General features: G+C 30.8%; 1 protein-coding gene across 1 annotated transcript in view; it reads right to left on the bottom strand.

Moving 5' to 3' along the window:
• LOC106472696 (disks large homolog 1-like) overlaps positions 1–17183 on the bottom strand; it is a 177994-nt gene that overhangs the window by 70539 nt on the left and 90272 nt on the right. The window contains exons 6-10 of the mRNA XM_022402226.1: positions 10849–10896; positions 9370–9494; positions 5922–6024; positions 5035–5238; positions 4424–4616 (exon numbers count right to left, since the gene is read on the bottom strand). Coding sequence (XP_022257934.1) covers positions 4424–4616; positions 5035–5238; positions 5922–6024; positions 9370–9494; positions 10849–10896 — 673 coding nt within the window. The remainder of the gene's footprint in view (positions 1–4423; positions 4617–5034; positions 5239–5921; positions 6025–9369; positions 9495–10848; positions 10897–17183) is intronic.

Below are 17183 nucleotides of genomic sequence, written 5' to 3'. Positions count from 1 at the left end.
CCACATTCCACCACTTTTTCATGGACCACTCTTTCAAATTCAACAATTCTGAAACTTTTGAGACATTAATAGGATTTTTCAAATCTGACATTGCGATGTGTCGATTGGAAGACTTGAATTCTTGGAGCATGTCTGCAACTATTTTCTGAGCCATCCCGAAGGCAGCACATGCAACACGAACCTGAGTTCTAGTGAGCACCACGATTCAAAAGTTTTCACAAAAAATGAAAATCGAAAAGTTAAACACCCAAGAGTACATTGAAATGACATTTTCTCACGAGTGATGATATTCGCGGTCCTACCAAGTTCATCATTACTTTGGGGAAAAAAGTGTGATTTATTTTGCAACACCCCTTAAAAACAGGATATTTGTTTAGTAGAAAAATACATACAGAAAGAATATAGCAGTCAAGATTTCCTTCCTTATGAATTTTAGAAGTAATATTCTCAAAAGTCTTACAACAAGGTTTTTTGCACTAGAATTTAACCTAGAAATGGAGTTGCCCAAAATATTATGTAGAACAAAGTGTAATTGAGTTGTTTTTATACTTAATTTATACACAAATAATAATGACATTATACATTTATATTACAATGACTTCACCCTCATCTCTTCATTTTATATCAAATCTTTTCCCTATAGTACATCACACAAAGGTGACCATGTATCTTACTATTGAAATTAAGTTTCATTATCTTATTTTTCAATTTTTTAATAAAGAAGTCAAGAATTGTGAGCTCATAAGCAAGATATATGAGTGTGTTGTGAATAAATTACGAACACTGAGAATATGCAATCTCTATAAGTTAAAGACTAAAGATATTTTAAAGTTTTTTTAATATAAAGAGCTGTCTTAATTCTCTTTTTACTAATGTTTTTATCAAAGCCTGTGGGTGACAAATCCAACAACCATATTCCACTTGTACTGATGTATCACCTTGTCGACAAACAGATCCAAGATGTCATAACAAACAGTTATAAGATACCCTAGGTAAACTAACCATTAGTCCTATTTTAAAAATCTAACAATTGGTGCTTAGAGACATGACAAAAGCTTAGAAAACAACTGATGGCTCAAAGCAACCTTATATAATAAGCAAACCTGTTGGAAACAAAAAGTACACAGTTTTGTGACCTACATAAATGTGCTACTTGTCCACATAAAATGATATATGGCCATAACAAAGTATTGGAAATAATTATGAAAATGCAAAGGTGACAAACATAAAAAAGTTACCAACAATGAGCAATTGGTCAATTTATCATCAGAGTATTATTACAGAAAATACACGAGTAGTGAATAAGCTGTACAATGTATTAGTATTTTGTAATTGCTTTAAACAGAATGATGCTCTTTTTTGTTTTTTTATATACTACCATAAGTTTATCAATGTATGACAACTATGGTTTGGTCTGCACAAAATCCCAATATGAATATTATTAAGGCTGTATTAGTTTATATATAAAAACTGAAAAGGTTGCACAGCAACCAGGAAACTCGGATGAATTGTATTGGGTAATACAGGACAGTTACAACAATATTTCACAATAACTGTTCCATCAGCCTATTTTTCCTTCCAGGTATTGTTTCACCACATTTTCTGTATGCTTAGGAACACTCTTTTGCTGGAAAATAAATCCCTGTCTAACAGATCTTGTTCCTGAGAAAATGACTTGATGGATAAGAAACAGTAGTCAAAGTGCCATCAATTTTGTGTTGATCTTAAACATCACTGACTGAGATCCAGCCAACATTTGTATTGTCCCCCAGCAAGCTTCATTGTAGATGTTATTTGACCATAATATCAATCTCCTCTCTGCCATCATCAGTAGAGAGCATCCTCCTCCACATTTGCTAACCCTATTGTTTGAAGTATGATATCCATTTCAGCTTTTTTGGTTTATTTCTCTCTCTTTCTACTAAGCAGTAGTTTTTGAGCAGCTGCACATCCACTGAGGCAACTTCATGCTAATGTGTATCTTACTGTTCCAGAAGTAACACTCACACTGGTTTTTATAACTAGGTCATGGGAAAAATCTGTACTGGATTATCATGTATCATGTAAAGAGCATACTCTGAGTTATTCAATATCACTTTTTTAAAAGTATGGGCTTTTTATCTCAACCACTTCTATTATCAATAGCTCTAAGTTCATGTACCTTTTTCATAGTTTCCATACAGCTCCTACTGAAACATGAAATTGTTTCTTAATCTGTAACACACAGTTGTCTCCACTAGCCAAAACTTTATGTTTTGCGTGAATGAGGAATGTCTGTCCTGGAAGTTATGAGTGCATTCACCATATTACTGTTGGGAATGGTAAGACTACTTGTACTTTAGGCATTACTGCAATCTATCAATAAGTGACAGTATTTTGGTGAAGTTAATTTTCATAATTATAATGGGGGGGGGGGTGATCCTATAATATTTGCAATTTATATCTATTTTTATTCACTGTTTCCATCATCACTTCTAATACTGCATATTGCTACTTAAAATAACCTTTTAAATACATAATTTATAGAAAATGTTACTATTAAAATGGACATACAAAAACTGTTTTGATGAAGGGGAATACAAAGTATATTAGAAAATATGCACCACTAAGACAAATATTACATTTACAAGGTATATATCATTAATTTTTTTTTTCCAATACCATACTCACACATGATTCAATACATTCAATACTGAAAAGCCTCACTTTCGTTTCTGTTTTATTTAGGTTTGAAGGGAAGATGCTTCAAAGAATCATTTTTAAAAATTTTGTTTGACAATTCATAACACTTTTATTAATCTAGTTTAGTATGTTTTTTAGATTTACTGAATATCATGAGCATCACCAGAAATTTTTAGGGGGTTTCATTTCTGTCCCTGGTGCATCTTTCTTAGTGTTTAGATATGTGTGTGTACATATACATGTACATAATGTGCAGTTTTACATAGATGTACATATATATATATATATATATACATTTAAAATACACATTATGGCAAGAGCTTGATGATGAACATTATGTTGAAAAAAAACATTCATGCATGTTTCAAAATAAACTGTACATTATCTACTCATCATTCAATTGAGGTTTATATGTACGCTATAGTCATATGTAAGTCTCTTTTTAACAACTATTATGAAGGTGTGTACAAACAGTCACGGTGTTTTGAAGCATACCTAACTACCTCAGCATAACTGAAAATATGAGGGATCTATCCTGGTCAGAATGTGAATTTACACTATGGCATTTGCTTGGTCAGCATGATCTAGAACAGCATGGTACTTGCCCATTCACATTGTACTGAGAAGGAGGACCACTGGTGTTTAGTACATTTGAATATGCTAAGACAGCGCTAAGGAGACTGGTTTTGCTGTTCACCTGGAAATGGCAGCTTGCAGAATTATTTGTAAACCAAAAAGAGATTTGTTCACACTTCCCCGAACCCACCTTTGGAAACACTCTTGACATATGACTTCTAATAACTGAATTAAGTAAAACAATGAGATATGGTACTATTGAAGAATAGTAAGTTAATTCATTTAATGTAATCAAGTATGAAAATGATGAAGAAATGTATATATAAAATACCTTAGCAGAGATAGAAGTCTATTAAAAGTGTTAAAATTTAGAGGTATTGAAGATAATCTTTTCATTTGTTCCAAAATATTTTGTTTAAAAGTCCCCATTACAGGCAGTGGTAGAAAAATTATTAACTTGAAACTTGATGTTGAACAAAGTAGCAACAAATTAGTTATCAAGTAGATAACCAAACTGTTATTAATTTTGATCAGCTTCAAACTTGTTCAACCTATTATTTAATTTTGACATTTTCGTCTCCTATGCAGTTTTAACTATATTTTTCTGTGTTTATTTAGTCATTATCAAACATTGTTTTGTTTATAACTAGAGAGTTTCAATATTCAATCAGCTTCAAACATGACTTAAGTAGGGAAACAGATTGTTACAACTTTTGATCAGTTACAAACCTGACTTTATTTAAAGAAGGATGACATTTTGAGCTAGCACTCTTCATCAGATCATACAGTTTACAACAAAACTGTAAACTCTACAATTTGACAAAGAGAGCTAACTCAAAACGTCCTTCTTTAAATAAGAATTTAAAAAAAATTGACAAAAATATAAAACAACTTGGCAATTGTTCAACCTATTATTTAATTTAAATAAACACAGACAGTTTGGTTATTTATTTGAACAATGTTTTACATTGACCAATTCAGAAGAAGTTTGATCATCTACTCAAACAATGTTTTCATACACCAATTTAGAAGTTTTGTTATCTACTTGAACAATGTTTGAAGCTATCAAAATTTGAAACATTTTGGTAAATTACATGTCCTTGAACAACTTTTAATGACAAAGGTTTTAGAAATAGTTTTAATGCTTAAAAAGTTTCCTACTTACATGAAGATGGAGTGGCTGTGCGAATGTTTTCTTGAGCAGATTCAATGGGAGAAGGTATTGGGTTTGGTAATGAGTGATTCATGTACAAAGATTGTGATCTTTTCTCTACTGTAAGAACCACATGGTCAGCAGTAGCTTTCAATATAGCTACAGCCTCTTCATGTGTTACATTTTCTAAGTCCCTATCATTGACCTAGAAAACCCCATGGAAAAACACACTCATTAATTCATGACTATTTAATCAAAACACTGTGTCAAATCAAACAATTAAAAGAAAATCAAGCAGTATAAAATTCCAAGAAGCATGAGATATTATACAACAGTATCCAACAATTGAATGAAAACACATCTAGAAAGCATGCTGTAACTAGCATGAAATTTTTTAAAATTCCAACTACATTATTCATAAGAAGGAAAACAGATAATAAAAATTACTTATGAATATATTTTCCTAAATTTTAGAAAATAAAATTATAGTGAAATTATAAATCTGAGAAAATATTAAGTATTACATTTCATTAAAGAAAAGACAACAACAGGTGATTTTTCTTTCAATCATTTTTATTTAATATTTCTTGCTTGAATAACCAAAGTAACAAAACAAGACTTACTGCAACAAGTTTATCTCCTACTTCTAATGTACCATCTATGTGAGCTGCTCCTCCTTCCAGGATTTTAGTAATGTAAATTCCATTGTCTCCTACTACATGCTGGTTACCTATTCCCCCTGCAATACTAAATCCAAGGCCTCTTTTTCCTTTAACTAATTCTATTGTTAAAACATGGCTGTGATGAAGTCGTCTTCTTTTCACAAACTGAAAAAGTAAAAAATTAAACTTGATTCTATAGGAATAACAGATTTTTAATTTATCTTTTATAAACATATTAGTGTTCAAAGGATCAAGTTCTTTTGCTGGTCCAAAGTTCTATAGTAAATTTAAAATATTCCCATACACCAACCTGTGTATTGGTTGCATTTAAAGAAGGCCACTGCATTTTGTTTCTTTCAAATAAAATTTACACAATACTGCATCAGAAATACTGAGAATAAATTATAGTATCATGTGAATTTTATGAGAAAAAGGACAAAAAAAAGATATCCAAGAACACACAGATCTATGTAACTTCAATCCTACATAAATGTTTCTGGCACTATGTATACTTTCCAGGAGTGGAATGTATTGAAAAATAACCAACAAATCAACACTTTAATAAAGTATAGCAATAATCCAATCTTTTCTATTCTTCATATTATTGATATCTAAGACTTCTATTCATTATATTTGAAGTTCACGAATGCACAATAACTAGTTTGTAATGGCAACATCTACAAAACTGAGTAATAGTTTCGCTGATTCAATTTCTCTCTCCTTTTTTTTTTATATACCATTTTACTTTTTACATAGATGCTTTCACATTTCTTAAATATTGTTAGTTTTTTCAATATTATAACAAATATTTATTCTACTTGAAATACACAAACCTAGTTGCTACATACCAAATGTACTGTATTTCCTGCTCTTTTTAATGCATCAACTGCCACAGAGTGAGGAACATCAATCAATTCAACATCATTAACTTTGAGTATAATGTCATCAACCCTGAAGAAAGTGTAAAATATGAGTCTTGATGATGTATGTATATATATATATTACAACCACATAATTATATTTTTTAAAGTCTAAATAGATAATTAAGACAGTCTACACAAACCCAAGTTTCACCTACTGGTTCTGTGATTTCTTATTATCATTTCTTCCCTTTACTTTCTAATATGAAAAAAGTAGAGTGTAATATGCATAAACCAAATAACTTGTACCTAAGTTAGGAATTAGAAACTAAAACTACATTGAATGTATTAATAATGTATACTCAAAAATAATTTACTTATTAGTGCCAGTCTTCAGATGATAAAGAAATACAGATTTCTGTAGCTACAACTTACACAGATACTTCACAATATTAAATTACTATATAAAAGAAGTACATTATATTAAATTATCTCAGAACATCACAACATCATTTTAGCCCATGTTGTCAAGTCTGGTCAGGCTCTATCTGACAACCATGCATGTTGATAATAGCCCAGCAACATAATTTCCATTGCAAATAAACACTGACTCCAAAGACTTGACTGGTATATCTTCATAGAAAATAGCATAAAACCCCCATTCATTCTTCAGCTGCTTTAAGTATGTGACATCTGAACAAATATGTCATGGAACCAGCCTTTATAAACATGTACCTGATGATGACAAAACCTTGTCGAAACGTTGTACATTTGCTGTTATGTTAAATTTATATTAAAGTTTTACTTCATTAACAATTCAAGCCGTCTACAAGCATTATTAGTCTCAAAGTGGGTTCCTTGTCATAAAAATAGATGATGTCATTGAATTTAAAACAGAACTTTGTAGTAAGGTTAAACAGGATAAGAAGGTTTGATGGGGGTGTGGAAATTTTGTGTTTCAGGTCATTGATAAATACTTCAATAGCAAGTTTGTAGGCTTCTTCTTTTGAAATTTGGGTATATAGATTTTGTACATCAAAACTTGCCATTTTGTGTTTTGGATAAAATTTGTTTAAGGAATCAGTAAAATGTGGGGTATTTTTGATGATGTTATCCAAATTGTTGTATGCTGATATAATCCATGTCAGATATTTGCCAAGGTTATAGTTAAAATAAAACACTATAAAACACATTTTAATAGATGTTTTATGAATTTTCAGCAGTACATATAGTTGAGAAGTTTTATCATTGGTTACATTACACTGATGTAGATCTCCTCAACTCTACAGATTGCCAAGAATTCAACTGTCTTTTAGAGTGTAACACTTGCCTGATAATGACTAGATATTGTGGGTTAAAATGTTGTAATTATCAAAATAAGATCTTGCTTACTGTAAAAATTGCTGTTTAATTTATTTTGAATTAATTTCTACAGAGCCAGTTAGCTTAAATATGTGCTTATGAATGATCCAGTAAAATTTGCTGGCTCATCTCTGTATGTATATTAAAACTCCAGTGGAGACTTGCTGGGCCATGTGTCTATCCATTAATACTATAGTAAAGATTTCCAACTCATATATATTTTACTTATTAACAGTCCAGGAAAGCATGTTGCCTACCATATCTGTCTTCAGATATTGCAGTAAAACCTGCTGCCTCACATCTACCTACTGATACAACAACATATTGTTCTGGCTGTAATATTTCCGTGCTTACTACTACTCAAGTAAAGCTAGCTAGCTCACATGTATATATTATAACTACTTCTCTAGAAATTCCCACTGGCTAATATATTTCTCTAATTTTAATACAACAAAGTTTGCTACATCATATCTACTAATACTGCAAGTATTTCAAAGAAATCTACTGTTTCATGCATTATAGTTGTGTTAATCAGGTACAGCGACATTTGACAGATGAGTTAAATACCTACAACTGAGTAAATTTCAGAAACATTATGCAGATAATAATTTCTAATACAGTTTGTTTGTAATTAAGCATAAAGCTACACAATGGGCTATCTGTGCTCTGCCCACCATGGGTATCAAAACCCGGGTTCTAGCATTGTAAGTCCACAGACATACCGCTGTGCCACTGGGGGGGCTTCTAATACAGAAAACAAATAATTTTAAAGAAACAGAACAAATAAAATATTTTTTCACAATCAGTGTGAGTATTTATTTAATTGGTTGGCTTCTAAGTTGATTGATGAATGTTTCCAAGAAATAAAGATCAAAATCAGAATTGTGGTGATATAACATTGTTAGGTCAGACCAAGGTCCAGGTGTAGTATCCTACAATCCTTAACTTACTTGTGTGAATGATCATTCTAACTATACATATTCAAAGGAAATAAGCCCCCAATGTACACTAATTTGTAAAAGTCTCTATACCACCCCTTGAAATAAGTATGCTCCCACTTCAGGGGGTAAAACACTGAAACAGGGCTAAGTAAGTACAAATCTTATTGTTGAATAATCATGTGGTGTGTATATATATATTACCCTTCTCTAAGTTGGAGGAATATCATAACTTTATGACCTTTGTGTACATATAGTTTACAAGGGTGTCACTAACAGCATGCAGAACACCTGATTATAAATTTAGCAATATTCTCCAGAATATATAGAAATAAGTATATGTTCTTTGTTATTGAAGGTAAAAATATTATAATATTTCCTACCATCATACAGAAAATTCTGCTAGCTATTATATCAATCTAATAATGATACTGTAGTATATTGGATCATTTGCCTACCTTCTAATATTCCAACAAATTGTGCTGGTTCATATGATTACTTATTGATGTTTAAGCACTTTTACTGGTTTTTATGACTAACTTCTGACTCTAAAGCAAACCTTGTTTACTAATATACTTGTCTATTACTATTCCAGCAGAGGAAATGCATTGAAATTCATCTAAAATATATTTAATAAAACAGTTTTTTTTATAATGTCCTAAAGCATAAAAATTTTCAATGATTATATGTGAAAGGAAACTAAATAATACACTTTTTCAATAGCTAACACTGTTTTCTGACTTCTTTCTTTATAAATTACATACGTTATCATAATGCAAAGCAATTCAGTTATCTTCACTAATTATCTAAATATAAAATAGCAGGGATTTGTTAATTGAATATATCTTAATCTTGAACACTGTTACAGAAATAGTTTCATGTATTTTTAGAAAATTTTAATAATTTTTTTATAAAATCAGAAATCTAATTTGAGTACTTCAGATTTAGCCAGAGATTTATTTAGCTTTAAGAAAAATACTAAGCATGTTCAAATTTGTAGTATTTCACTTAACCATCAATTGTTTTTATGTAGACAATTTTTAAGTTTCCAGCCCTATTTAGAAACCATATTGGGCTTAGAAATTTGTTATAGGATCTTAATTTGTAAAGAATTTCTATTTCCATAAAACACTTACTGTAACCTTCCATCTGCTGCTGCAGCACCTCCTGGAATAAGTTTAGTAATGTACACACTAGGATCACCTTCAACATGTGGATTATTTATTCCTCCAGCAATACTGAACCCTAGCCCTGCTCCTCCCTAAGGCAATAGATCATTACAATTTAAATCTAGAGCAATAAAGCATCAGTTTTCAATCAAATACACATACTAATAAGAAAATGACTGGAATATGTAGTAATTATATATGGATGTTATAACAAATTGTAAGGTAAATTCTATTGTATACAGATTTGAAAAGAGTTTCCATTTTCTTATTTTTCTCATTGCTTAGCTGAATTAGAGCACAATAATAATTATACGATGTTTCCAGGTAAACCATCATATTATTTATATCTGAATACAATTAAAGTACAGTGAGGATCAACACATTTTTAATGTTTCAAATTTGAAAACATTTCTATGATTACAGTTTACTGTGCTTTCATGTTGGTACGACACATGGAGAAGTTTCCATTTAGAACATAAACAAAAACCTACTGATGCAATTAATTCATACACTACAGAAATAAAGAGCAATATTAAAGAACTTGAAGTAAGTAAGTCAAATCTACAATTGAATATTTTTGGCATCTAAATGCATTTATTTGTTCACACTTCATAAACATTTTCATGTAATTTTACCAATGTTACAGGTTATTTTCATTTTTTATCAACTGCCTTACTTCCTTCCCTATATGTAAAACACAGACTTGACTTACGAAACAATACAAGTTAGATTAAATATAAGATAACTAATAAAACAAGAGGGAATCCTCAATAACTGTGGCACTTAAAATTCTTTTAGGCAGGGCTACAGTAAATTAATCTATGAGACCTTTATTTCCTTTTTTATTAGCTATATTCTTGTGTGCCAGCAATACCAAGCATGGGGCGTGCATATACGTGATTCAATATTTTATTACTCATTAGTGATCTCTACCAGCTTATCTTCAAATTGAAATTCTTTAAGGTAGAATGAGAATAAATTAATCTATGAGACATTGGGCATGGTCAAATACATCAATCGAAAGGGTTTGACCTCCTGAGTCCAAAACAGTAATTACATCTCAAATCAGTCAAGATATTACAGAGTTATGAGCTAAAAGTTTGCACTTGAAAAAAAACAAACAAACTCAGAACCATTATATGAGATACTCAGCCGCAGCTAAAAATATTAAATGCCTTTTAGACTGTTTCATTAACTTCAACAATACAATAGATAACCAGACAGATTGAAAATACTGCCCGCTCAATTTTTCTTGACTTTACTTAAATTCCAACTCTTCCAAGGATGATTATGGTCAATAAAATGCTCTAGTCAATTTATTAATAAAACTTTGTCAGGATTTTTGAAGAAAAGTTATGTGAAAAGGGAAGGGGGAAATTAAAGTCACACGTGCTACTTCAGATTATCTGAAAATCTCTGGCCCAAGAAAAATTATAAAAGACATACTCTTTCCAAAGTTATTTCTTCATATTCCCAGTCTTCTTCACCATTTGTCTGTCAAAGAAAAACGTATACAATCTAATTAAAATATCTGAATTTCAAAATAAGTTCATTAAAACTCTGCAAAAAAGATACAGATTTTCAAAAATGTAACTTTTCAAAAGCAAGATAAAATCTCTGCTAAAATATGGCTTAAGTACCAAGAACAGCAAATGCTAATTTACAAAAAAATATGAATTTTTCAATATTAACACTTGGAGAAAAACTCCAATTATAACATTTTCTCAGAAAATTGATTTGCAGCTCAAATGTTTGTGTGACTTTACATTACAAACACTACTGTGGAAACTACACCATCACATGTATTGCACAAAATTCCATTTCACTCAACTTCACTCAAAACAATGTTTCAAATACAACTCAGGTGTCATAAAATATAACAAGTTCTATAGATAGGTTTAAAATATTCAAAATAACCTGATAAATTTGAAGTCTCACATTGGTTAACTACATAAAAATTTAATAACTTTATATGAATGATGAACTTGTAATTATACAGGGTAAATCTCACTCTGGTTAATTTATATGGATTTAAATATTTTTAGTGTAATGATTACATTAAATCATAAAGAGCAATTATTACTCTAATTAACACTACACATACATGAAGATTTTAAAAACATGATCAATATGATATATATGTAAATAAGAATAACATATCCAAAGGTAAAAATGATTGATTTTTTACAAGAAGGAAGTAGCCCTACTTGTACATGCAAACTTGATGCAATGCTGGTAAAATGGATGTGCATGTGTGAGAGCCAAAGTGCACATACCATGAACTTTTACAAAGTGCCATTCAATATGGTATTATGTATATAATATCAGGGTTATCAACTATTCATTTTACCCTACAATGCCAATTTAGCAATAGTTTATGGTGAAGTAAATACCAGATACAATACACAGAGATGCTGAAAAAAAACAAAAAACTGTAGATATTTTTTTCAGAGGTTCTAGAGGTTATACAAATGTAATATGTAAGCTGTGTAATTGACAAAAGTATTTTTATTCTTCACACAAACATCTCCTTGTGCTCTGACTTGTCAGAGTCCAAGTCAGACCAACGTTGTCAATTTACAAACATGTCTTTGAGTACAAATACTTCTGTAATACATCTCTTAGATAAAATAGACTTGTACATTTAATTAAAACCTTACCACAGTTTGTGTAGATACACTAGTAAATTCAGAATTATAGTCAATTTTCTTTCTCCAATATGTGGTTAATCCATAAGATTGATTCCATGCACATTTGTTTAAAATAAGAATCTGGCTTTAAATTAAAAGCACTGCTAAAGAAATTACTATGTTACTATTATATGTATCACACAATGTTCATTATAAATCCATCTACTCACCATAACCTTCAAAGAAATGATATGGTTTTCACTGGCAACCATAGGGTATGTTCACTAAGCTAGTCCTGTTTAAACTTGACACTGTAATGTATTCATCACTGGCTACACAGCATTCTGAACAAAGTTTACTTTATTTATACTTGCTTAAGTAATGTGGTGTTTAATTGCAACCATAATATATGCTCAAATACATTAGCACTATATGCATATGCTAATACAACATGGTGTTCCTATAGTTCATTCATACTGGAGGTTTTTCATTTTAATTTTGATCTGTGCAGTATAATACCACTCTAGATGGTTTTCATAAACTAAATTATTTTAACAATTAATTTGATTATTTTCTATTATTCATCTCATATCTACACAAATTTCTTTACATTATGGACAAGCCTCCAGATGTGATTGACACAAGAAGTTTAAACTGATGTATTATTAAATCATTTATTTCTATTTATATATTGACTTCTGTACTCATAAAATACCAATTTGTTAAATCTACCAGTAACTTGATGACACTTAAAAATTATATGATATATAGTCCACCACTTAGTTTAAGACTGGTTTAAAAAAAATACTCTATATGGTTCTAAAAGATATTTTAAACAAACCAGAAAATAATGGCAGCAATACAAATTTTAATGCATAAATATACCATAATTACATGTTCATTCATACAACATTCCCATAAAAAAATCATAGGTATCTATAGTACCAAATGTATGATTATTTTGCTTTTAACAAAAATTCATTAAATTTTGTGAAATATCCTCTCCTGTTACAATATCTATCACAAAACTTCTCACAGTTAAATATATATCAAACATTTTACACATAACAAATGCCTGAATATTTGAATATTTAGTACTAAGGTCAACAACTTACAAAATAGCTTTCATATGGATTTGCCTGAGCAAAAAATAAACTTAACCATCTTCTTATCATTTCAGTTTATAAAATGACCAAGTCACAAGCCACAAAAACACCAAAAAATAAAATGTTATAAAAGAACCACCTCAGACAAGCAATATGGCTGTCTTATAAAAGGAACAGTACTTCTACGTGTACCTTAATGATATCAAATGGAGGTACAGTAAGCTAACCTTTGACTTCTGCTTTAATACAGATAGCATTACATAGTACATACACAGAGCTGATTCATGAGTGATAATCACCATGGTAACCACTTTTATATGTTTACTGTACAAAAAAATACCAAACTAAGCCATAAGTATTTTTACACTTTTAGTTAACTTTCAAAATCAAATCATCAGTTATACACCAAATATTTTTTTGTCTTGCATCAAGCAAGAAGGCTGAAAATGACAATAATATCTTAACAAGTTAATAAACTTGACAATAATGTAGGTCTTGGAAATTTAAACATGAATAAAGGATACATCATTTATTAATTACAAGTGTGAAATTCAAGAAAAAACAGCTAATTACAATATTAAGTGATCAGAAAAAATAGATTATTGTATTTGCTAGAACAGAAAAACTAGGTAGGGCTATATTTTGCCCTTTAAATTAAGCCCTTTCAAACCTGTATAAATACAGGTAGATAACATCAGACCAGAAGTCCATAGAAAATTTCTTAATAGTCCCAAAATAACAACACATGATGTAATTTACAAAAAAAGAATAAACACTTAAAATATAAAGTAACTGATTTGACAGTCTCATAACTACAAATATTTCATATTTTTATAAGTAGTTACATAGGAGTTCCATGCAATAATAAAAAAATATTTTGGGTTTATCTTTTCCTGTGTAGAATCATGTGAAATTGGCTTTTCTATTTGTTTTATGTTAGTTTTGTTTTTCATTTAGAATGTGTATGCAAGAGATAACTGTTTTTCTTTGTAGCATATTAAAATGCTTAAGTGTCCATAACAGTTTCATCAAAAAAATAACACCTTCTTGTACAAGAAATTGGTTTATGGTACTATTTTGTACATATAATTTTCCAGTCAAGTAGTTTATCTAAAATAACAAAAGCCAGTTACAGTTTATGATATTTTTGTTTTGTCTAATATAATAACACTTTCCCCTATAACACATGGATATGATACTTTTGTGAGAAATGGGTTCATGGGAAATTTCCTTTTCAATATAGGGTACTTTCCTAAATAAGAAACTGAATGAAAGCAGTTTGTTTATAATAAAATGACTCCTTTCTGTCCAAGATATTCATTTATAGTAACTTTTCCCTAAATAATGTTTTTCTCTGTAAGACTTGGGTTTATGGCAGTTTTATCTAATAGAATGACACCTTTCTGTATAAGAAAAGTAGTTTATTACTTTCTTCTATAAGCTATGTGTTTATGATTGTTTCTAGTAAAATGGGTTTAGCATTCTATACTAATTATGATTAAAAATAGTTCTAAGGTATGGTAGTTTTACTTCAAGGAATTTCATACAGTACTGTGTAAAAGTGTTAGGACAAGAGAATATTTTGTCATTCTTTCCATTTTATGGGGTTAATTCTTCCATGCCATTACAGAATGTAAATTTCAACACCATGGTAATGCTTCACTGATCCCTGTTGATAATTGAATGAGTCAGGGTGAGAATACTTATTATTCTTTAGAATTCCCATATACTTGTACCAAGAGCATATCATAAGGGTTCTGCTTGAATGAACATACTAATATTTAGGGTCTGAAATAACTGTAAGAGTACCCCATGCAGTGTCTTAACTATATAGAAAGAAGCTAGCATATGGTACAGGTATGTAGTAATAGATAAAGAGAAATGTAGACTGTGGGAATTGGCAGCAGGATTTCAGGGGGAGCTTAAGCTTTTACATGCAAAGAATACATCGGCTAATAATGACTTTCAGGAAGTTAGAAAGAGTACTATTAGGGCTAAAAGTAGTGAATTTAGTTATGATGAGCCTGTTCTATTGTGCAACAAATTTCAGCCCTTGGCTTCTGCAGATGAGGAACTATTGGAGGGAAGAAAAACAAAAGGGACTGAGAAGGATGTGAATGATAAGGAGGTTATAGTTACAGGTAATTCTCTGACAAGACATATGGATAGTATAGTCTGTGGGGTAAATAAGAGGAAAAGAATAACATTATGCTATACAGGGGCACAGGTGGAGGATATAACTAACAGAGCAGGAGATATAATAAAAGGGGCTAGCACAGATGCAGTTTTTGTGGTGCATGTAGAGGCAAATGATGTAGGGAAAAGTAGGTCAGAGGAGCTAAGGGGTTGATAAAGACATTTAAAGAAAAAGGCCATAACTTAATTTTGTCAGGGATACTGCCCAGAATTAACTGTGGAGATGAAGTTATAAGTAGGTCACTAGGGCTAAATGCTAGGCTTAAGTTAGTATGCAAGGGTGAGCAGATTGGCTGGTTGGACTTGTGGGATCAGTTCAGTGGAAGAAGGGAGCTTTTTGGAATGGATGGTTTACATTTAAATAGGATAGGGACTGGTTTGTTTGCAAGGGCTATTAACTCAGCTGTAAGGGAAGTTTTAAACTAGGACTAGACAGTGGTGAAGGCAAGGATAAAATAAATGCAAAAAAAATAAGTTGCAGAGAAAAGTTTAGGAAATGGGTATTGAAGTAGTTCTAAAGGTAGGCTTAATTGTTGCTGTTGTAATGCTAAAAATATAAGAAATAAAATAGATGACTTTAGAGCACTGATAGAAATGGAGGATTTTGCTATAATGAAAATAACTGAAACATGGTTAAACATAGATGATTTTAAAAAAGAATTATAGGTTATTTAATAGGAATAGAGTACTGAAGAGAGGGAGAGGGGTGGCTTTATATGTAAAATGTAAGTTACATCCTGTTGAATTTGAGAATATCAACGATAATAGCAAAGAGATTGAATCTATTTGGGTGTCTGTTAGTGGATATAAAGGGAAAATACTTTTAGTGAGAATTTGTTACAGACCACCAAATGATACTGATTAAATTAGTGAGAAAATTTACAGTGAGAATAAGATTTCAGCTGCTAATGAGCTCATAATTATTGGTGATTTTAATTTAGGGCATATAGATTGGGAAATTCTAGAATCAAATCATGAGGGAGAAAAGTTTTTGGAAACTGTTCAGGATGACTTTCTTCACCAGTTAGTCAAGGAACCAACTAGAAACAATGCTATTTTAGACTTATTGTTAACTTCAAATGCAGAAATGACTGAGAGGGTGGAAACTGGGGAACATAAAAGACCACGTATCAAATGACAGAAAAGTGTCCAGCTCTAGAGCATCAAGAAGACTCCATGAGAATGGAATATTTGGTTGTGTAGCAATTAAAAAACTTTACTTCGATCTCCAAATATTGTCAAGAGACTGAAAGTTGCTAAAAAGTACAAAAACTGGACTGTTGATGATTGGAAAAGGGTGTTATGGATGGATGAGTTCAAGTTTGAAATATTTGGTTTAAAGCATAGGTTGTACGTCTGGTGGAAGAAAGGTGAAAGATACTTATCTCAATGCATAGCACCTACTATGAAGCATGGGAAGGCAGTGTGATGGTTTGGGGGGTGTTTTACTGCTGAGGTGATAGGATATATTTGACAAATAGATGGAATAATGGACCAGTGCAAATACCATCAGATATGTCATGATATACCCAGTGGTTTATGTATTATTGGTAAAAGATTCTACTACCAAGAAGATAATGACACTAAACACTCATCCAACCTATGCAGAAGTTACTTAGCTAAGAAAGAAGCTGTTGGAGTTATTCAAGTGATGCAATGACCACCACAAAGTCCCAATCTCAACCCAATTGAGCAGATCTGGGATTTGATAGATCAAAAACTTTACAAATCAAAAGTTACTTCCAAAGAACTTTATTGGAGTGTATTAGAGACATTTGGAGTAAAATCCCAAAGGACATTTTGATTAAATATGTTGCAACAATGCCTGAAAGTCTGACCGCAGTTATTA

This window comes from Limulus polyphemus, unplaced genomic scaffold, assembly GCF_000517525.1.
Source record: "Limulus polyphemus unplaced genomic scaffold, Limulus_polyphemus-2.1.2 Scaffold123, whole genome shotgun sequence".
Taxonomy (NCBI): domain Eukaryota; kingdom Metazoa; phylum Arthropoda; class Merostomata; order Xiphosura; family Limulidae; genus Limulus; species Limulus polyphemus.
The sequence above is the reverse complement of the archived record's forward strand: the minus strand, read 5'-3'. Positions and strand labels throughout refer to the sequence as shown.